The sequence below is a fragment of the Rhineura floridana genome, chromosome 3, assembly GCF_030035675.1.
Source record: "Rhineura floridana isolate rRhiFlo1 chromosome 3, rRhiFlo1.hap2, whole genome shotgun sequence".
Taxonomy (NCBI): Eukaryota; Metazoa; Chordata; class Lepidosauria; order Squamata; family Rhineuridae; genus Rhineura; species Rhineura floridana.
In genome coordinates, this window is record NC_084482.1 from 194971080 (window position 1) to 194994613 (window position 23534).

At 44.8% G+C, this 23534-nt stretch overlaps 1 protein-coding gene and 1 long non-coding RNA gene across 3 annotated transcripts; both read left to right on the forward strand.

Annotated features, from left to right (window-relative positions):
- The first annotated feature begins 634 nt into the window (after positions 1 to 634).
- On the forward strand, positions 635 to 2919 carry LOC133382405 (uncharacterized). 2 transcript variants are annotated; one of them, XR_009761949.1, is made up of 2 exons: positions 635 to 920; positions 2149 to 2919. It is a non-coding gene; the product is annotated as an uncharacterized LOC133382405 (long non-coding RNA). The 2 variants fall into 2 exon arrangements; XR_009761950.1 differs by having other exon boundaries at positions 635 to 860.
- A 4466-nt stretch (positions 2920 to 7385) lies between these two features.
- Positions 7386 to 17075, forward strand: LOC133380945 (butyrophilin subfamily 1 member A1-like). Its single transcript, XM_061619205.1, has 4 exons — positions 7386 to 7902; positions 12536 to 12631; positions 13998 to 14096; positions 15413 to 17075. The coding sequence occupies exons 1-4, from the start codon at positions 7818 to 7820 to the stop codon at positions 15934 to 15936; spliced, it is 804 nt and encodes a 267-aa protein (XP_061475189.1). The 5' UTR covers positions 7386 to 7817; the 3' UTR covers positions 15937 to 17075.
- Positions 17076 to 23534: the final 6459 nt, after the last annotated feature.

The window sequence follows — 23534 nt, forward strand, 5'->3', positions numbered from 1 at the left end:
CACAGACCTGAATTTACAAGATCTGAACAGGGTGGTTCACGACAGATTCACCGATTCATGGTCACCGATTCATGGGGTCGCCATAAGTCGTAATTGTCTTGAAGGCACATAACAATAACAAAATGTACTATATGTACTATTATGCCATGTAGGTGTTGTTATATATGAATCAACACATTTTTGAACTCTCCGGGGGGGGGGGGGAGACGCAGGAAGGGAGCCATCATGAATAGCTCTCCTCCACTTGCGACGTTACCGTATACCACTGAAGGGTGGGGAAAAATGGAGAGGAAGATTTACTATCCGTGCCTGCCAGAGGGCCCCCAGCTATTACTCAAGGAAAGAAGGCGATTGCTCTCACTCTCTAGTGAACCCCAGACCAATCTTGCTAAATCACGCGCTGCAAGCAGCCACCAGCGCTGTCTCTCTTCGGTGGTTATATCAGGGGGTGCTCGGGAGCATGGAAACGGGCCTTGGTAATCCTCGGCGGCTCAAGGCGAGGACTGTTCAGAAGGGGACGAGGATTTCCATCCGCCTTTGCGAGGGTCCCTTGCTGCCCGATCCGAAAAGGACGCCCGCAAATATTGCACAGGAGAAGATTGAAACAGAAATGAGGTGCGTGCGCCTAAGCCAAAACGCTCGCCGCTAGGTGGAGGCAGATTTCCAAGAGCTGGAGCAAACTCACCTTCTGGTTTTGAGGCAAAAAAGGCGATAGAAGCGGAAAGCGCTGTTCGCCTTTAGCGATTGCTCTGGGTCTCCCGCCAGTGCTTCCCTCCCCTAATTTTAGGGCGAGCGCGGGAAGGGGACTTTTTTTGAATGGAAGCAGCTGCGGATTGGTGCGTCTTCGTCAGCGCACAGCTGTAAGTCGCGCCTACCAGAAGGATTCGATCGGGCGCTGAAGTGACTCTGCGGTCGTGCGGGTGATTATTGTTTATGACAGCCTTCGCCAAGCTGGGGCCCTCCAAATGTTTTAGACCTCAGCTCCCATCAGCTTCAGCTAGGACAGCCCCAGGGCACCAGGTTGGCGAAAGCTGATAGATTAGAAGTCTGGGTTGAAGGAAGCACACCGGGCACCAATGCAGAGGAATTCGCTCCTCCCCCATCCCCCACTTCTGTCGCTGTGAGGAATGAGATCACCTGAGTGGGGATGAAGACAAAATCGGAAAACATCCATTGAAAAGTGGCTAGGAAACAAGTCAGCGGAGTGGCCTCCCCTTTTGTCAAAGCTCCCGCCCTGGCTGGAATTCAATACTGTAGGTGCAGATCCCCCCATTCTCTAGAGAAAAGCTGTGCCTTGTGAATTTCTGCTTCTTGTGTAGTGGCTAAATTAACTAATTGAAAGCGCAATCCTAGCCATGTCTACTCAGAAGTAAATTCCATTGAATTCAATGGGGCTTCCTCCCAGGTAAGTGGGGTTAGGACTGCAGCCTTATTTGTCAAGAGACTATAAATATGAAATTCATATGCAACTCTGTTCACACAAGTATAAATAGGGAAGCGGCCCTATTCTGTCAAACTATTGCTCCATTTATTGCCTGCACTGACTGGCAGCAACTCCCCAGGATTTCAGGCAGGGAGTCTTTCCCAACTGAACTTTGGGCCTTTTGCATGCGAAGCAGCATCATAAAACAATCAGATGTTCTGTTTTTAAAAGCCCAGGTGTCCTATCCCCACACTGAGATCCTTGAGAAAGGCTTTTCTCACCAGCATGCGAAAGTATAAGAACAGGAGAAGCTCCCCCCTGGATCAGGCCAAAGGCCCATCTAGTCTAGCATCCAGTTCTCACAGTGGTCACCAGATGCATGTGGGAAGCCTGCAAGCAGGATCTGAGCACAAGAGCACTCCCAGCAACTGGGATTCAGAGACATGCACTATGGCCCTTTGGTAGTGATGTCCAAGTTTTCAAATATCTGGCATCCTCCTTGCTTTTCTTTAGGCCAGATCATAGAATCATAGAGTTGGAGGGGGTTTATGTGCTATCTAGTCCAGCAGGACTTTTAACCTTTTTAAGGAATATCTCTTAAAGGACCAGACCCCTGCAAACCACCCTGTGGATATGGTTTTTTTCGTAAACATACACACACACATACTGGCCCTTCCACAGGTTTTCCTCACTTCTTCCTTGTTCCTCTTTTTTGTCATCATCAGGTAACTTGTCTCTAAGAGCAATCCAAGAGGAGGGTGACCCTTTATGGCAGTGTGGCATCTTGCCTGTGAGACCTCAGCTAATGGTTTCCCCAAAGTTTGAGCACCATGAGAACAGCAAGAGGTTGGAGATACCACGAGAGAAACAGTTTGAATCCACTCCATCCAAAAGAGGCTTCACAGCCACAAATACAATGATCATGAACCCAAAGAAGAAGAAACAGTTCAGCTCCAATTGTAGAAAAAGTTTTCATTATCGATCCAAGTTCTTCGCACATCAGAGAGTCCATACAGGGGAGAAACCTGACAAGTGTTCAGAGTGCAGAAAGAGACTCTGCCAACTCTCCAGTCTCCTCTTCAGTAGACCACTGTTAAGGGTTAATTCCTCTAACACACTAAAGCACCTCCTTGAGGGCCATCCTTGAGAGTTAACTACTGTTTTGATTAAGCATCGCCATCTTACAATGGATGTCTATATCCGCCATCTTAGCAATGTAAGCTGATTACGCACTTAAAAAGTGATCAGGACATGCTCAAGAGCATGACCGGAAGTATGACGCAGGGGTGGATCTGGGGAAGACCGGGTGTGTGCCATGTCTGCTGAACTGTAGTATTACCTTATTTGTTCCTACTGTAAGCTTCCTGTAAGTTGTTTACTGAGGGGTATAAATATTGGGGGAACAAGACAGTCGGGGTCGACCGCACCCACTCTGAATTGCCGGTGTGAGTGCTGCTTATTTTTTAATAAACGATTTTTTAAGTTTTTGTCCTAAACTGCTGTTAGCATCTTGTTTTGACCAGAGTGAGAAACGAACATTATTTTCTCACAACTCCACCCACACAGAGAAGAAACCCGACAAGTGCTCCAGATGGGGGGGAAAGTCTGTCACACAGTGCCATAAGCAAACATAACTGTGCCTGCTATGAGCCATGTGTTGTGTGCCCGTATTGCTGTTAGTGTAAACTATAAACAATCAAACCAAAAATGGAATTTGAAGGCAAGTTAGTTTAGTCTGATAAAATTGAGGCTCCAATGAGCATCTCAATATCACTGTCGGGAGGATGAGCTGGGCTCCTGGGGGGTTGGAAGAAGAGGATTCAAATGGCTGGCAGAGGGAGGAGGGAGGAACTTACCCTCTGTGGAGCAAAGCCGAAACAGAGGACATGCCAGAGATAGGGTCGCCTAGCAACGGGGAGCCTGAGAGCCTTGAAGTTTTAGAATCCCCCCCAGACATTCCCAGGCCCTCCCTTCTCCGCAGCTCAGAGCAAGAGGGAGGGCTGATCACAGCAGAAAGGCGGAGAGATGGTTTACCCTCAGCTCCTTCTTTATCACCCATAGTGGAATCGGACACTTCAGAAGAGGAGGAGGTGATGCCTCCCCCCTCACCACGCAGACGCAGACGGTTGAAAAGACAGGAGAGAAGGGGGGGAAGGCGGGCAGTACCTGAGGGGGAGTTAAGGAGGAGCGAAAGGTTGCGCGCCCGTTTAGCCCCTTCTTAAAGAACAGGCGGGAAGCAGCCCCTTGCTCTGTCAACTTTCTCCCAATGTCGCAGGACCTGTATCCCTGTATTGCTTCATGAGAAAGCGCAGTCTTTGTTTGGACATTACTCTAATAAAACACGAATTAACTACAACCTCTGGTCTGGTTCCTGAGTCGCATCCTGGGCCTGACAATCACAAAATCACATTAATGCAATTTATTAATCAATGGTAAATTTGAGCTAAAATATTAAGATTGAACACATTTCATACATGTATTGATTTTCTTATTTATTTCATTATTAAAAAATCAACATTCATAATGGTTTTATTAATCACACATGGGTAATTTTGTAACAAAATAAATATGGAAATCATCTTGTATAAAATTCATGCTATTATGGTGATTTTAAACTACGCTCCCTTGACCAATCTTGCCACCCCCTCAGATCTTTGCTCAGTGTTGGGACACTGGTCACACCCCTAGTTAGACAACTGCTGCCACACTTCAAACCTTATACCACACAGGAGAGAGAAACCCCACAGTTGCTCGGACTGTGGGAAAACATTTGCTCAAAGCACAAACTTCACTACTTGTTTGAGAGTCCACCAAGGAGAAAAATTCTTGTAGTGCTCCCCATTCCATCCTCATTTCAGTATGGCATCAAAGGCTGCCACAGATGAGAAGAGGCTATGGGGAGTTGTAGCTCTTCCAGCTGATATTATTTTGGAAGATTCAATAGGTGGGTTTTTCTCATGCTGAGGGCCTTTGCCTTGGTGCCAGATTCATTGCGGTTTCTGTTGCTTTTCCTTCATTATAACTTGGTAGTCACTTCCTCATTACTTGATCCCATGCTACACAGAATCACAAGACGAATTACAGAATCACAGCATCATATGAATTGTGGGGATCAGATGAGAGTTGCTGTCACTTTCCATGGGACCTGCATGTACCATGTGACTCTCTTAGTTATCTCTTAGGTCACCCTTCTCCAATCTGATGTCCCTCCATCAGTTCCAGTCAGCATGGCCAATGGCCAGGGATGATAGCAGCAGTTGACCACCAACCTCTGGAGGGTTCCAGGCTTGGGAAGGCTTTATTAGCCAAATTTTACCAGAGTAGAATAGGGACCCTGTCCTCAGGGAGTAAGCAATCATGGCAACATATGAGTCGGCTCCACATCTGAAGTAAAGAAAAAGTTTTCTTCCCTAAGATATGCATTCACTTTTTAAAAAATCCTGGTTTTCAAGAAAAAAAGTCCAACATTTTCAATCAATAAAAAACATGTTGGATAAATAGAAAAAGCTAAAAAGAAAAAGCTGAGAATAGCAGAATAAAAATAATAATTTGAAGCACCCATTACAACTGTTTCCAACAGAGTTAAATTCCCTTAAGACCCAAAAGCAGGGTTGGGAAACCTGTAGCTCTCTAGATGTTGTCGAATGCCAATTCCTGTCATCCCTATGAGTGAGGATGGGGGAGAAATAAAGGTGAATCTGTCAATATAGCCATCTTTTGAAATTTACACTAATCCTAATTTTGCAATGCAGTTCTCCAACCAAAGAGTCTTTACAAAAAATGCATATATCAGGGGAAAGTATGCATTTTAATGAACATAACAGCCAAAGATGCATTATATTAGGATAAATCACTTGCAAAAATGTGTATATTAGTCAAAACTGCAGACAAAACACTGTGTTTATTAGGAGAAATTTGCACCAAAATGCTGAAGAATTTTCAGGAGGTTTTTTTTTAATTGCAAATTGCTGCAGAAGTGTTGAGAACTGAATTTAAGATTGGAAAATTGAGAAACTGAGATTCAGCTGAAATTGACAGATCCTTCCATCCCTACTTGCAGGTAGCAGGAAGCAACAGATGGTCTCTTTTTTTTGCTGCCACTAATGTAGCAGTAACAGTGGAATTCCTTAAGGCGGCTGCCAGCTATGTACCAGTCACCTAAATTACAGTAGTGACTGCCACATATAACTATCTATGGTGAAGACAGCAGACACTTCCTTTTTATCTTTTTTATGACTAGCACCTAATCCTGTAACTGACACACAAAATAAAGCAGCTACAATCTTCTGAGTCACATTTATATGCAAAGGATCGATCACTCAACCACCTGTAAACTTCCTTATCCTGGTTTTCAGATAATCACATGGCCACTTAGGCTGAGCCCATTGCCAGGAAATCACAGGACGGCAGTCACCCAACCGCACCCTTGTACCTGTTTGGCTGGTTCAGAGGAGGCCCAATTAGTTATTCAGATGCACACTGAGCCTTCACTAGACATTTAGGTTTCCCAGTGCTGAATTCCAGAAAGTAAGTACTTCACAGTACCCATAATTCACGATGGCATTCCATGCTGCAAGATGTGGGGATGGTCATTGACTTAGACAGATTTATTTATTTATTTACTATTTATTTATTTATTTATTTATTGCATTCTTATACCACCCCATAGCCAAAGCTCTCTGGGCGGTTTACAACAATTAAAAACAAATATACAAATTTAAAAGCACATTTTAAAAAAAATTAAAAACACATGCTAAAATGCCTGGGAGGGAGGAAAGTCTTGACCTGGCGCTGAAAAGATAACAATGTTGGTGCCAGATGCACTTGTCAGAGAGATTGTTCCATAATTTGGGGGCCACCACTGAGAAGGCCCTCTCCCTTGTTGCCAGACTCCCAGCTTCCCTCAGAGTAGGCACCTGGAGGAGGGCCTTTGATGGTGAGCGTAGTGTATGGGTAGGTTCATGTTGGGAGAGGCGTTCCATCAGGTATTGTGGTCCCAAGCCGTGTAAGGCTTTATAGGTTAAAACCAGCACCTTGAATTGAGCTCAGAAACATACAGGCAGCCAATGCAAGGTGACCTTTAATGGAGGGATGGGGAATTTTTTCAGCCGGAATGTTTTCATTCTTTTTTAGACAACATTCTGGGGGCCACATGCCAGTGGTGTGTGGGGCCAGAAGTAAAAGGGGGTTGAGCATGAAATGTTAATTTACTGATACTTTCTTCTCTGTTCTCCATTCAGGCAAGCAAGAAACATTGCTGGAGCTTAAGGATAGATTTCAGACAGGCAAAAACCCTCACGGAGGGTTGAAAGCAGGGCTGGTGAGGAATGCTGCCTGATAAGAGTCCCAAGGGTCTACTCTGAGTAAACATGTTGCGGGACCAGTTTACCCCATATCTTCTCACTCAAATGCTTCGATCTGTGAGACTGGCACTTTTACAGGTGCCACGTAATACTCGTTCCACACGTGTAAGAAATTCTTCTTTTACGATTGGCAGCATCTACCCTTGGGAACCCCCTGCCTACTGACAGGCACTTTCGTTGTATTCTTTTTGGCTTCTTCTTGAAACATTTTTGTTTAGACAAGCCTATCCAGACACATAGATATTGCTGTGCTTTCATCCCTTTTTAATCGGTTGTTGTTTTAATTGTTTTTAATGTTTTTAACTGTGTTTATTGATCATTTTAATGTTTGTTTAGTTAAATGTTTAATTTCAGTGTTTAATCTAGTCAAGCAGTATATAAAATTTCTTAAATAAATAAATAAATTGAAATTAATGAACCTAAATTTCTAATGCCCACTAATGGGTTTACTCTGAGTAAGACTTAGTTGAATACCATCCTACTTTCTTGTAAACCCTGGGATGCAGGGCTCATGGGGCCCTGTGGGTAAGACTGATGGGTGAAGGTTCTGAAATCTAGCTGCAGCTGCTTGTGTCACTGGCAAAGAGGGATATCAAAAGGTATACAGAGCAGCTGAGATGATCCTAGGCTGTCTCATCATCCACACTGCTGTATTGCATGATCACTGAAACTACTGACAGAGCAGGAAATGCAGCACTTCTCCCTCCTATCCCTTTCCCAATCCGGTCATCTGCCTTCTTCTGCAACTACTGTGCTGCACAACTGGAGTCCTGCTCACTACAGCAGGTCAGGAAGGGGAAGGGGATGAAATCTGCAGGCCACATTTGGCCCACAAGACATCCAGTGTTAGTTCTAACGAAGGAATGAGCTTATGTAATTCCAACTGAACAAAACTGACTTCAGCAACTGGGAGGTTGGTTTTGTAACTTTCTATAATTGCATCAGGCTGTTTTCTAAACCTCGAGGAATTGCCAGTTCTTTCTTAAAAGACTGTCCTACTTGCAACTAGTATCAAAACAGAGCTCCGGAAGATGGAAGACGAAGATGGATATATGACTATATCGCCAAAAAAATTGGAACTTTGCACAGCAGCAACTCCCACCAAGGAGACTACAGGTATTGACTTAAAATTCTCTGCTTGCCTTTTTTTTTCTTTTAAAGCAAGGCAGTTTGCAGTGACTTTTCTTTAAAGCCCTCTAGACAGGGTTTGGAAAGACTTGATCTTGGAATGAACATTTTCCACATGACTTCTTCTTCTTTCATAAAATGGCCTTTGGGGCATGTGTGACATCTTTTTGAAATGAGCTTCCCATCTTCTCTTCTAGAGATTGTTGATCCAACCCAGCCCCTCCCCCCAAAAAAGTTATCTAGGCTGTGAATTGAACAGAAGGAGGCTTAAACTGTGGAGTAACTTGCTCATCTGCTTTGGATGAGAATTATAACTGATATATTTAGACTATAAAGTTTTACTTTCTTTAAAACTTGCTGCCAGGGCAATAACAGCTCTTATTAAATCCTATGGTCCAATTTCACCACCATCCCTCTTCTGCAGAGCCCTTTATATCATTGTTTGTTTGCAAAAGGACAATGCAGAAACACCCATCACTATGACTAGGGTTTTCATGCTAAGCGGTATTCAGAGGTGGTTTACCATTGCCTTTCTCTGAAGCTGAGAGGCAGTGACTGGCCCAAGGTCACCCAGTGAGCTTCATGGCTGTGTGGGGATTCGGACCCTGGTTTCCCAGGTCATAGTCCAGCACCTTAACCACTACACCACACTAGCTCTACCACCCACGTTATCTACCCCAAAAGTTATATTAGAGAGGAGGAAGAGAGAAGGACAAAGGTGAAAGAAAGGAGGAAATGGAATGCAGAAAGGCATGAGAATAATTTGAGGCCTCTAGCAACCCACTTCATAATCGTCTTTTCAAAATTTTGAAAGTTTCTAGAGGGTAGGGCTGCACCAAACATTTGCACCTGATGCTTGTTGCTATGAAAATAGTGTTTTGGAGAAAGGAATGTTCTTCCTAAACTCTCCCCCAGTTCACTTTTTCCAACCTGTTCATCTACCAAATGGCAGCTGCTTAGACATAATTAAAAAGCAAACAAATGGGACATCTTCCTTGGGGGGGGGTTGTGTGAAAATGCAGATGTTGGCATCAGACGGAAGTCCCTGCTCTAACTTGGGTCTTACTTCATATCCATTTTTTTGAAAAGTGCAACCTATCTCTATGCAAAACAATGGATTGTGAGGCAAATGCTGGGTTTCGCCTGGGGGAAGGGGAGGTCTTTGGGAACAATTTAAGTAGAAATCCAGGTTGCCAAAATGATGCCCTCCAGATGACATTGGACTACAACTCCCGTCAGCCCGACCTACTGTAGTAAATAGTCAAGGATGATGAGAGTTGTAGTCCATGATGGGAGTTGTAGTGCAACAACATCTAGAGGGCACTATACTGGCTACCCCTTAATTAGATTGACCTTTGCTGCAACCTGTGGGGGAACCTAAGGCCTCTCTCTGAGAAAAACTTGCCACCTTTTCATCTAGAGATTGTCATTTCCAACTCAAATAATTTGTGACCGGGTTCTCCTGAATGTAATCAGACTTCAAATAGTTGTGACTAGAGATGGGTAAGAATCCCACCCATGTTGGATTGTTAGCTGGATGTTGTATAGTTCACATGCTTGCTCTGTACTGCAGAGTAAGCGTGCTTCCTGCAAACGTAGCAGCTTTTCTGTGCCGCTGGATTTACTCCCCAATTACCCCCATGCTGCTCCCTTTACCCCACCTCAGTGCCACCTGATAGAGTGAGGCAAAATGGGAGCTTGTCAGTGAAACCTGGAGAAGTGATGAGGGCAGAGCACAGGATGCCACGGCTGCGAAGAGCCTCCGTGAGGCAGTGCAGGGAGCTGCTGCAACAGACTCACCCTCTTGTCTGTTTTTTCCCTCCCCTGAGACTGCAGCAGCAGTAGCAGCAGGCGGCAAAATAGAAGGAAGCGGCCACTGAGAATAGGTGAGGCTTGAGAGCATGGAGGGAAGGTCTCAGTGAGCGGTGCCTACTTCTCCTCATGGCAGCGCCACACTTTGTCTTCCCAGCCCTGGTAGTGTGGACAGTGCTGCCCGGCCCCACTTGGAGGCAGGCAGCATGTCATCGACGTGGCTGAGCTGCATCCTGCCACTGCACTTGGGCTCGGGCTGCCCAGGGGCCTCCTTCATCCTGGCTTCCCGCCTCAGCCTCCAGCCACAACATCCGTGGCGGCCCCTCCTAGCCACTGCTAATGCCTCATCTGTAACTGCCGCTGCCTGAACACCTTCTGATACGGCACCAGCTCCAAAGGATTATGACTCCCACCTTCCCCTGTGCCTCCATCATCGCCAGTTTATCTCTATTGTTACTAGGGCAGTGATTTCCAACCTGGGGGCCATGACCCCCGGGGGACCACAAAGTAATGCCGAGGGGGCCATGAACAGTAAATAATTATTTATTAATTCACCCCCTGGATGCTGTCTTCTCCCTACTGCCACTGCAGACGACGCCTCCCCCTTGCTCCAAACGAGAGGGAAGGCCTTTTGCTGAAGTGCCAGAGTGTCTTTCAGGAGCACCGAAGGGCAGGCATCTGCCTATAAAACACATGGCAGATGCTGAAGGAGGCTAAGGGTGCACCTACCAGGAAGAAGAGGGGATTACTGTCACTGACCCTCGTCTCCTTGCACTACCACTGCTGACACTCTTGCTCAGAATGAGAGGAGAGGGCTTTTCTTGAAGCAAAAAGAAGCAAGGCTGCAAGGAAAGGCTGCTTTCCCCCTTCCTTCCTGGCAGCCAGTGTGCCTGCCTTTCTTGTCTCCTGATTCATTGCCACCTCCTTTTAAAAATTCTTATTTGTGAGGCCACCCAGATCTTGCCTTCAGCCAAGGCAGAGCCAAGGAGTAATTAGGGAGCTCAGGATTTGCTAGCCCCCCATCTCTGAGGCTAAGTGTGTGTGCCAGTGTCCCCCTTTTCTTCCATCTACACTCTGCCCCCCAATCTCTCTCTCCAAGATGCTGAAGCAGTTCAGGGCATCCCCCCTGATCTACCCAAATGCATGCACGCCTGCAGATGCTTGCAGGAGGGGCAGGTGTGTTTATGTATGTGCATGCACTGATCTGTTTTCTGTTCCACTCTCATTCCCCAAGTGCACGCTAACCAAGTCATCAGTTCTGATGATTATCCCAAGGCCTGAAAACTCTAACCCACCTCCTCAATTTATCCATCCTTTTGTCTTCACAATCCAGCATCTCCAGCACTACCACATTGCTTTTATTATTGTTGTTGTTATTGTTGTTGTTGTTAATGCCAGCAGGTTGGCTGAGGCTAGGGTCCACATGTTGTTGTCATGTGCCTTATGATGACTTATGGTGTCCCTATGAATCAGCAACCTCCAATAGCATCTGTCGTGAACCTCCCTGTTCAGATCTTGTAAGTTCAGCTCTGTGGCTCCCTTTATGGAATCAATCCATCTCTTGTTTGGCCTTCCTCTTTTTCTACTCCCTTCTGCTTTTCCCAGCATTATTGTCTTTCTGTAGTGAATCATGTCTTCTCATTATGTGTCCAAAGTATGATAACCTCAGTTTCATCATTTTTGCTTGAAGTGATAGTTCTGGTTTAATTTGTTCTAATACTCAATTATTTGTCTTTTTCGCAGTCCACAGTATCCGCAAAGCTCTCCTCCAGCACCTCATTTCAAATGAGTTGATTTTTCTCTTATCCGCCTTTTTCACTGTCCAACTTTCACATCCATACATAGAGATCGGGAATACCATGGTCTTCATGACTTGAGTGTTCAGTGATACATCTTTGCATTTGAGGACCTTTTCTAGTTCTGTCATAGTTGCCCTCCCCAGTCCTAGCCTTCTGATTTCTTGACTATTGTCTCCATTTTGGTTAATGACTGTGCCGAGGTATTGATAATCCTTGACAAGTTCAATGTCCTCGTTGTCAACTTTAAAGCTACATAAATCTTCTGTTGTCATTACTTTAGTCTTTTTGACGTTCAGCTGTAGTCCTGCTTTTGTGCTTTCTTCTTTAACTTTCATCAGGATTTGTTTCAAATCATTACTGGTTTCTGCTAGTAGCATGGTATCGTCTGCATATCTTAAATTATTGGTATTTCTCCCTCCAATTTTCACACCTCCTTCATCTTGGTCCAATCCTGCTTTCCGTATGATATGTTCTGTGTATAGATTAAACAAATAGGGTGATAAGATACATCCATCTCACACCCTTTTCTATTGGGATCCTATCAGTTTCTCCATATTCTGTCCTTACAGTAGCCTCTTGTCCAGAGTATAGGTTGTGCATCAAGACAATCAGATGCTGTGGCACCCCCATTCCTTTTAAAGCATTCCATAGTTTTTCATGATTTACACAATCAAAGGCTTTGCTGTAATCTATAAAGCACAGTGTGATTTCCTTCTGAAATTTGTAAACAGTTTTAAAGGGAAGGGAAAAATATGCCTCGGGCAACTTTCAAGGAAATCTCTCTACCCCATGCCATTCTGAAAGTGGTAGAAAATCCCATACACACACACACACTCACATGGAGGAAGAATGAACCCTAAAAGTGGGAGCAATTTTTGTCTCACCAATATTATTATTATTATTATTATCTTTATTTATACCCCGCCATTTTTCCAAAGCTGGAACTCATAGTGTAGGCTAGAGTGAAGCTAATACTGTACTGAACTTTACCTCTAACTTTAATTGTACAGATTGTTGCCCATTTCTCTGGTGGAAAATTGGTTTTGGCATTTCGCTCGTGGGGAACGTTGCTCTAGCCCTGGTTATTATTTCTCTTTGTCTTCCAGGTAAGATTCTACTCTGTTCCTTGGGGTTCAGAAAGACTTCCCCATATATGCAGGGGGGGGCAACCTTCATGCAATAAATATCCAATTGCAATTCATTTTTGAAATGGGACCAAACCTTTTCCTCATTGCTTTTCCCCAGTATACAAGCAATGCTTTGTTTTGGAGAAAATGAGATGCTTCCTGATGCCCAAATAGCAAAAAAAAAAAAGAGAGAGAAAAAAAGTTATTTTTACCATTGTGCTGCCAGTTTCCTAACCCATCACATCTTCCAAACTTTTAAGGGTCCTCTGAAGTAACGCAGGTGATCTCACAACATCCACATTCAGTGTTTTCTCCAGAACATTTTTGTGGCTCAAATAGCAGTGTATTCTTCTGGAACATCTTTATAACATAGACTCTCAAATACAGGTGCATCAAGTTATGCCTCAAGTGAGTTCAGCTCCTTACGCCAAATTACATATTATGTTATTCACAAGTTTAAACAAGCATGCTTAAACTGCCCACTTTTATTTTGAAGAAAAACTAGCTGCAGGGCCCCAGTACTCCAATGTCCTGCTGATGCAGATTGAGATCCCATGTTGGCTCATCACATACATCCCAGCCACAATTAGCCCCATCCCACTCAAGATACTGTTAGCAGTAAACCAAGAATGACTCACTTGCAATTTTGGCCCACACACCTGAGCATATATAAGGTGTTCTGTCACTGCTAGGCATTGAGGAAGCAATTGTTCAGTCTGCTTTTTGCAGTAGACTAGCTCAATGTGAAGATCCCAAATTTGCTTGCAGAGTGAAATGTAACTTTCAATTGAATTATGCACTTCTCTGCAGTTTGTGATGTGGATTTGGTGTGCAAACATTGCACGCAAAAAATCGTATTTTAAATAGAATTTAAGTTCAGTGCTGCATTCACAGTAGCCAAGGGATGGATTCTGACATGCATTTTATGGTTGAAATGCACACAGAGTGTGTATTTTAGATGAAAATGCTTGGAAAGCAGGGAATGTATATTTTAGGAGAAATGCAGACAAAACTGAAATGCAGATTGTTTATGCATTCTTTAAAAAAATCCATACACAAATGAACCTATGATGGAGCACAAGTAAAACTGAAATAGGACGTACTTCAACTAATTTGTCAATCCCTAGTCCTTACACAAATGGAAAAGACAGGCAAATATACATAGTGTTGAATTGTTATTGTTGGCTGTTGGAAAATTATTTCTTATGCAAAATAACTCACCATATCTATGAGAAGTAGCGCAAAGTCCACTGATAACGAACTTTCTACAAGGCTCTCTCAGTAAGAACAAATTCTAAGCTTTGTGAATTGATGGCAATCTTCTAAAGTCAAGCTATTTTCTAAGTTTCCCAGGACGTTCTTCCCCGCAAGCTCCTGAACCACGAGATCCGCAGTTGCACGCTAAAATGTATTCCTTGCAGTTCAGATAAGAAGAGCATAACAGGTAATCCCAGCACTTTCCATCACCAAACAACCTATTTGCTTCTTTGTGCCAATGGTTTCAAAGATCTACAGAACATGGAAGTAAAAGTGAACTGAAAGTGGTAATGTGACTTACTTAAGGTCACTCTGACTATGCAATTCTATACATACTTCTGAGCAAAAGTCCCACTGTGTTCAGTGTGGCTTACCAGAGACATCTCCATAGAACTGCAGCCTGAGTCTGAGAGTGACGAGTAAAATAAGTGTTACCCCCACCCCTTTTGTTCAGGACCTGCTCCTGTGATTGAATGACGGTTTGACATAAGAAACTGAGTTAGTGATAACTAGTGTCCCTTGGGTATAACCCAGATATGTCAGCTAGGAGTGGTCTGCTTTCTCTCTGTTTCAGATTTATCTGGTTTGGGGAGAGCATTTAGGGCAAATTCCAAAATGGGGTGAAGCAGGGGAGGCATGAAGATATTAGTATCATTTTGGAGATGATTTCATTGATGACAGAAGAGGGGTTGTCTTAAAATTTATTCTTTCCTGAACCTGTTAAAAGCCACAGGCTTTGCCAGCAGCTTGAGGCAGAGTTTTGGCCACCACACTTTCCCTTCCCTTCCTTTCCCAGAGTGCCTCTGAGATAGGGAAGAGAGGATCTGTCAATTTCGGTTCTCTCATTTTATCGTTTTTCCAGTCTTAAATTCGATTTGTCACATTTCTGCAGCAATTTGCACTTTTTTAAAAACAAAATCCTCAGGAAAATTATTCAGCATTGTAGGGCAAATTTCTCCTAAGTTGACTGATGCACATATTTTTTGCATTCTTTCTTAATATAATGCATTCTTGTATGTTGTTTTTGCTAATATATTCATTTTAATGCACATTTTCCCCCAATATATGTGTTTTTGTAAACACTGGTTGGTTGGCAAAGTGCATCACAAAATTCGAATAAGTGTAACTTTCAACGGATGGCTGTGTTTCAGTTCTCATATTGTTTCAGAAAATGCAAATTTAATAAATTTGGCTTTAAATGCAAACTGAAACAAATTTTTCTCTGCACTGCAACACTTTGTTGCAGGTCCCACTTGTATTTTATATTTTACATGACAGTACCTGTCATCTCATTCTTAAAACTCAGATTGAATCATGACACGACTCCTGTACTGTTAATAAAGTGTTCTTTTGCCAGCTTTAAGAACATTAAATTAACGGTGGGTTGACCGCCTCTAATCGTAATGATGCTAATAATGTTTATTATTTCTGAAGTGTTTAATAAAAGGGAGGTGATGTGCAATGGGTTGCAATTCCTTCTTCTCTCTCTCCTCTTCTTTATAGCAAATCTCACTCTGGATCCAAAGACAGCTCATCCCCAGCTCTATGTCTCTGATGATCTGAAGACAGTGAAATGGAGAGATATGAAACAACATGTGACTAGCGGTCCTCTGAGATATGACGTGATGGCCAGCGTAATAAGCCATGAGGGCTTCACCTCAGGGAAAAATTGCTGGGAAGTAGAGGTGGTGCAAGGAGGAAGCTGGTGGGGTGTGGGTGTTATCAGGGAGTCCGCAAACAGAAATGGGCCTATTTTCCTTGCACCTGAAGGGGGCTACTGGGCTGTACAGCGTATTGATGGACAGTACCAGGCAATCACCAATAATCCTAGGACAAATTTGTCCTTGTGCCACCCCCCCAGTAGGATCCGGGTTTCCCTGGACTATTCTGAGGGTCTGGTAGCATTTTTTGATGGTGATACCAATGCTCATCTCTTTACCTTTCCAAAAGCTGAGTTCGCTGGAGAGAAGATCCATGCTTGGCTCTTGATCTATGGGTGGAATGGGGAGCTCATAATCTATCCATGAGACAAAGTGACATCCTAATGCTTTTAGGGTCTGTGGAACCTGCTGTTCTAGGACCTCAAACCAGACTTTATGGCTCCAGAGGGCCCTCATATAGGACTATCTTTTATAGACCAGCCCCTCAACCACAGACTCATAAATACAGTGAAGGTATCACTCTAGCAGAAGTACTTACTTACCTTGTGTATCAGGACCAGGGGCTTCACTAGGGCGGTGGGATAGGTGCGGGCTGCACTGGGTGACATCACAAGACGGGAGTGACACCCAGAGCCGCCCCCCCAGGCACCACTGGGAAGCGGGGCAGGCAGGCGGAGATCTGCCGTGCCTGCACTAACACGTGGAAGGCCGCGGCTCTAGCCGCGGTGCACGGGAGAAAAGAGGAAGCCTGCGCAGCCGTGGAGGCACGGGGGAAGAGCAGGAAGCTAACAGGCGGAGAGCTGCCCTGCTCCTGCCCCGCTCTAACACGTGGAAGGCGTGGTGCGGCCGCAGTGGTTCACGCACCTACTCTGGAGGAGAGCCCACGTGCCAGAGCCTGTGTTGCGCTGCAGCCAACTCAGAAGGGACAGGAAGGGGGGAGGCATGAGTTTCAGGCACCTCCGCAGCCAGAAGAAGCAGAGTTGGGGATTGTTGTGTCTGAGCAGGATCGTGCGGGAGGGGGGCAGCCTGCTCTCCAGCCAGTTCCCACAAGTAACGCCCTTTCCGAGGAGCCGAGCACACCACCCCCAGTTGATGCAGAGGACTTGTGGGGGGAAGCTTCAGAGTCAGTGCCAGCTCCTACTTTCCCAAGCAGTTCCCAGGAGGATTCCAGTGTGGCACCACCCTCTGACCTCGAGCCTGTTGCTCGGGAGCAGGTGTCTTCAGATGAGCTGTTGGATGCGCGTCCCCTGTCTCCTCATTCCCGTCGCCGTGAGAAACGGACAGGGCAAAGACAGGAATTACGAAGGAGTCAGCGATTACGTTCAAAAACATTTCCTATATAAGCCTGCCGCTCCCAGTGGGGGGTTGTTGAGTCAACTTCCTTCACACGCTGCAGAGCATGTCTAGAGTATAGTTAGGGACTCTAGTGAGTTAGCTTAGGGTTTCCTATGAAGCGCAATGCCTTTGATGTATCCAATACTCTAATAAAACGAGATTTACTTGCACACACACTCCAGCCTCATTCTTTCGGCTCTGGATGGGACAGCCTGAGGGGACGGCAGGCGAGCAGAGAGATGGTTTTAGCCTGGCCCAGCAGCGCTTTCAGTGCCTGCCACAGCAGCGGGTCCTTCTCCTTCCTCCCCACCCACCTCTGGCCGCTCTCCGCCTTCTCTCTTCCCCTCTGCTGCCGCTGCTGCTGCTTTGCCAGGCAATCCAGCCTCCCTCTTGGTCTTCACTACCGGGTCAGGCTTGGAGGAGAGTGAGTGTGTGAGCCAGACAGACATTTCCCCACCTCGCTCCCGCCTCCTACTCCAGCATACACAGCCTGCCCTCCCCCTTCTCTCCCCCTTTCATCCAGTTACTGTACAACTTCTCGCTCTCGCTCTCTCTCTCTCTCTCTCTCTCTCTCGCTCTCTCTCGCTCTCTCTCTCGCTCTCTCTCTCGCTCTCTCTCTCGCTCTCTCTCTCTCTCGCACCCACCCACACACTCGACAGAATCCTGGCAGCTGCATCTGCCATGGCTAGCAGCTCACACCACGCGAGCAGCTAAAGAAACGGAGAGGGGGAAAGAGTTGCCCTTCCTTCCTTCCTTCCTTCCTCATCCCCTCTTCATCCTCCCTTCTCTCCCCCAGTTCAGGGAAGAGGAGCAGTAACAGCAGGAGCAGCCCTGACCCGCCCCTCTCAGAGCCTCCCCAACCTCCCCTTTTTCCTTACCACCAGCTAAAAGGAAACTCCAAGGACACCCCAAGGCAAAAGAGAGAGTGAGGGGGGAATAAAAGGGGGGGACAGCCCATCCCTTCCTCTGACCCCCACACATGGCAATGTCCAAGGGCTTGAAGAAGAAAAGCCACTGGACTAGCCGAGTCCATGAGTGTATCATAATGAGGAACCAGGCAGGGGCGTCACTAGGGCGGTGTGGCAGGTGCGGGCTGCACCGGGTGACACCAACCCTAGTGACGCCACTGATCAGGACCATATTGAAAATGTACTGTTTGAGGTGTCATGTGACATTTTTGGATAAATGCATTTGCACTGGGCTACCAGCTCCTGTTAAAGAGCCAAACTGCACAGTATTTGTTCTGACTTTGAAATGTCTTCTAGGGACTGGATTCTAGGCTTATTAACGTTCAGTGAACACCAGACCTCCATACTGTTTGTGACCTGCCAGGTGTATATAGTGGCCTGCTAAGTGTTTATTCCAAACAGTGAACAGGAAGTATATCAAGGCCATAGTGGGCTTCCATACATGGCTAGCCCACTATGTCCAATCTAGATCAGGGATGGTGAATATGCGGCCCTTCAGAAGTTGTTGGACTCCACACCCAGAGCTTGTAAAATTACATTTAAAAAGTAATAAATCAGAGTTACAATTACATGGCCCAAAAATGTAGTAATTACCATTACAATTGCTCTGAAAGTAACTGATTACTTTTTACCAAAAATAATCACTACAATTACATTTCAAGGTGCTGGTCTTGGCTGCTGCACATCTAAGTAGCCTAAAATAACATTGAAAATAAACACACACACACAGAGGGTAGTAGAATTTTTTCATCCATAAGATTAACAGAATGGCATAATAGAATCTCACATCCTCCCACCCCCCCAACAATGATGATACCCCAACACTTGAAATCAAATTTTACACTTGAAATGCTGCTTTCAAATGTAAAATTTATGTTATGTCTCAAAAGAACAAGATGCTCAAAGAGCATGTCAGACAAGGAATGCCTTTCTACAGTCATTACGTTGCCACCAGTACTGAACAGGCGTTCTGCTGCGGCACTTGAAGGCATGCCTGTGTTGTGTGGCAAAAAACACCACAGTACATGTGGAAAGCCATGGAGTGATGACACTTTCCTGCTGGGAGACCTCAGGTACCTCAACAATTCCTCATCAGCAGTGTCCACTGCTGACTTCTTGCCCTGGGGCTGAATGTTAAAGAATTCGGTTTCCAAATCATCTCCTTCTTGGTCTTTGTCTGAAGACTGATCCCTGTCCTCATTAAGTGCACCCACTTTATTTCAGGTTTCAACAAGGCTTCCATTGTGTATCTAAGGGCTCATCCAGACGACTGCAAAATGTGTGACACGCCCGCTATGTGCGTTCATTATTTTGCGGTCATCCAAATGACGTCTCGTGCTGTTACGCATTTTCGCGGGTTAAATCCGCTCCTTGCAATACCGGCAAAAATGCGATTTGCTGTTTAAAATTGGGAATCTTCCGCTGTGCCTTCAGGAGTTAGGATGCAATACCGTGGACTTTACAGCTGATGGGCGGTTCTTGGGCGTTTCCCCTTGCCCCTTCTCCTCATTCCAGCCAATCACATATCTGCACTTTTGCGCATGTGCGAGAATAAGCCCGGGAAAATTGAACCAATCATCACAATGGTGGGGTGTTGGGGGGGTGTCTGCAACTACTGCGTAGATGCATTTTATTTTTTGCCAGCCTGCAAACTGGGCGGCCGCTCTGGGTGAGATCTGCAATGCACAGCAAGCGAGAAAGGGGGGGTGGTCAGTTTCAGCCTGCCTCCGGAAAGCTTTGTCAATTTCATTCTAGTCGCTGGGGTTTTTGCTTCAAATCAGAAAAGTATACATTGGTTTAAGTGTAATATCGCAAATGCAAAGGGCTTCTGGTCGGTTTCAAGCCTGCTCCGGAAAGCTTTGTCAATTTCATTCTCGTGGGAAGAAAAGGGAGAAGGGGGGGGACACGTTTCTTGCTTTTTTGGAGAAATATGTGCATTGCCAGCATGTGTATCTCCTTAAATATCAATAAAGGCAGAAAAGCATACATTCATTTAAGTGTAATATCACAAATGCAAACAAGAAAAGGGCTTCTGGTCAGTTTCAAGCCTGCTCCAGAAAGCTTTGTCAATTTCATTCTTGGTGGGAAGGCAGGCCTGAAACCGACCAGCAGCCTTTCCTTCACAGGCGAGAACTCCTTTACAACCATATTGTGCTTTGTTGCAAAGGGGGAGAGGAGCATACGTAATTTTTTTGCTGACCAATTGGTTGATAGGGGGAGGTTTTAGAGGCGGAGCTTGGAAAAAGCTAAAAGAATGTAGGGGTCTTACCGCTGCAGGTGCGGGTGCAAAAAAGCATTTTTTTAATTGGGAAAGAGCAAACTAAAAGGTAAAGTGAGGACTATCAGATGACAAACCGAATATGGAAACCGTGGATTATCCCGCTCCTTTTGGATAAGCCCTGACAAAGAGAGATATGTTAACACATATATGTTAGGAAAACACCATCTGCTCTTGATTTCCTGATGCTTGTCATGTCCCCTGGTTCAGGGTTCAGCCTGAGCCTGTGGGTGATGACATGGAAGGTAGGATGGTGACCAAGTCATGGGGCAGCACAGCAGGCCCTTAAGGATTACCTGCAGCACCCAAGGTTGTGATGAGGAGCCCCAGGAAGAAAAGGTCCAGCCCCTGCCTACCACCTTAAGCCCTCTGATGCCTCCCTTGAGACATTTCCCTTGGAGTAATCAACCCAAAGGGCTTCCCTAATGTTCTTACTTGTTGGTATGGGTGGTTGCCTAGCACAATTCCAGCCACTCTAGTTTGAAGCAAGGGTGTGGGCAGGCTGCCAGAAGAAGCCTATTGTCCTCCCAGATAGCTGCAGACCACTTTCTTAGGGCTTTGCAAACACACCTATCAGCAGCTGAAAACAGTATGTGTACCTCACAGGTTTGTTTTCCAGCCCTTCTAGCTTGCGGTCCAGATTGTAGAGCATTGGTAGCAAATACCCCATGAATGTGCCATTCTCCCGTTGCAGGATGTCTAGGGACTGGGCTAGTGGCCCCATGATCTCTGTATATTCCTGCACCACTACAGTCTCAGCAGCTGTGATCCTGGACAAGGAGCACTGGTCCATTATGGTGTACATTTTCAGTGGCACAGTTGACAGGAGCTCATGTAGTTGCTTCAATGCATCAAAGGTGGAATTCCACCTGGTCTTGTTTGGTCCCTTCAGATATATACCATATTGCAAATGGATGTACTCAGCAATCTGTACTGACTGGTTATGCTTGGACCACAACCTGCTGCACTTTCCCTCAAGGCACAAAAGTCTTTCTTGAAAGAACCAAGACGACTACTTTTGGAGGAGTCAGAAAGCATGGCCTCTATGACTTGTGTTGCCACCAGGTTGAGGATGTGGCCAGCACATCTCTGGAGTGGTGATAAAACAAAATCTTCTCCTGAGTCTGCAGCTTCTTACTCTGCCTCACGTCCTGTATCCAGGATCTCACAGATGGGCACAAACTCCACCTCAGCCTCCTCCTCCTGGTTATCACCATCATCGTCATTTGCACTGGTGTCTGCAACTTCTGCTGGTTCTTTGGCCATGAAAACTTTGAACACTTTCACAAAGTTGGAACCATTGTCTGTAGTAGTGCACATAACTTTGTTGTGAATCCTGTACTGTACATGCACATCATGCAGTGTTTTTGCAAGGACATCATATGTATGGCGCCCCTTCAGACTCTTGCAAGCCAAGGCCCCGACCTCTCATTTCAGGGTAGTTGGATTGATCCAGTGGGCTGTTACCCCAAAGTATCTCTCCTTGCCATTGGTCCAAAAATCTGCAGTGGTTGCTATATATGCCACAGCACCCATTTGGTTTGCCAGAGTTTCTCTCATGTGGCATGCTCTCTTCTCAATTCTGTCTCTCACAGTCTTGGCACATATGATGGTGAGATCTTTTGGGAGTCCAGTGCGAACCAGACTAATGAATGATGGTTTGTCCACAGTCTGAAGTGGTAATGTCTCTTCTACAATGAAATCAATGATTTTCCTGTTGAGATTGCTCTGGGTGACAGCCTCCCTGCCGGATCCCCACCTCTCAAGGGTTGTCTGCTGCTGCTTTAGCATTTTGGAAGGAGGGGTGTCATGCATTGGTTCAGGATGGCCACATCTCCTTGACTTTATTGCTTCAATTGCTTTCAGCTTCTCAGGCTGTACCCTCTGAGGAAGAAGAACAAAGCATGAAACTAAGAAAAAATGGAAGAGGCATTTCACAATTTAAACATAAATAGAAAGTGGACACTCTTTGAGGACCAGCATGACAAAGGCTCACCTTCAAATATTTCTTCATATTGGATGAGGAGGAAACAACTGGTCTCAGAGTTTTGATCCTTGGAAGGCAGTAACTGTATCTTACAACAACATTTCTCCCACTCTGGCTCACAAATATACAAAGCTTTCTCAAAGCCAAACTATGGTACTTGCTTTTCTGCAGTTGTGGCTGTTGGCAACTGGCACTGCTTCATGTCCTCCTCCACCTCCTGCACAGGGCCTCGTTTGTGAACTTCACTTTCTAGTTTTGCCTCCTCAGGATCAACAAGCTGTGACTCAAGTGGCTGCACCAACTGGCTGTTGCTCTCAGCAGCAAACAACTGCAACAAGCAGTAATAAATAAGAGATAATGCTCCTATATGGGTGAACTTCAGCTGTAATGCAATGTGAAGTGTGTCCCCATCTCTTCCCCATCCTGCAGGATCCCCCCAGTCAAAGTGGAAATAAGCAGATTGATAGCACAATTAAAAGAGATCCTATCTGCATAATTTTTGCTCTCTGAATAACCCTGCCTGGGCCAGTCTAACCTACTAGCTCAGAGGGTTGTTGTGAGAATAAAATGAAGGGAGGGGGAGAGCCATGTACAATGATTTAAGGTAGGATTCGATGATAATGATTATGATGATAATAAATATGCAGCATTTCAAATTATAGAGCCATGAGAGTGGCTGAATATTATAGCCAGCATGGATTTTTCACATTCTGCAATGTTAAATTGAAAATACCCCCATGCCATTCTGATGCTTCCCATAAGCTCATTTCGAAACAAAACCTTACAAAACATATAGTCCTGACCTCAGAAATACTTGCTTAACAACCCTCTAAATTTTCATGGTGATACACAAAACAGTGAAAAAAAGAAAACAAAGTGATGGGCATTCAAAAACATGTATGAAAAAGAAAAGGGAGGAGCCCAGAATGCCAAAAAATGGGAAAGTCAAAAACTGTATCTTCAAAATAATATTTATTGTATAAACAATTCTAGAATATGCCCAACGCGTTTCAGCCCAATCAGGGCTTTCATCAGGGGCTATAAATGTAATAATAAAAGACAAGAATCAGGACAGACATATTTCAATTGCTCATTGTAATTATGATCTATTAATCTTAAATATAATATCCCAAAATATTCTTTAACAATGAATTTCTTATACAGAACCATAACTTTATGTATAAAAGATAAATTTAAAAGACATAGTTTATATTTGTATACAGATTAAATAGAAAAAAAAATTATATTAAAACAAAGTGATTATATTATTTAAATAATTAAATAACATAAGCCAAATAATTTCAAATTGCTTAATAAATGTATGACATTCATAAATTCATTATAAAAAACTTTTTTGTTTATACTTACATATTGATTAGTTCTGGAAAAAATTTCT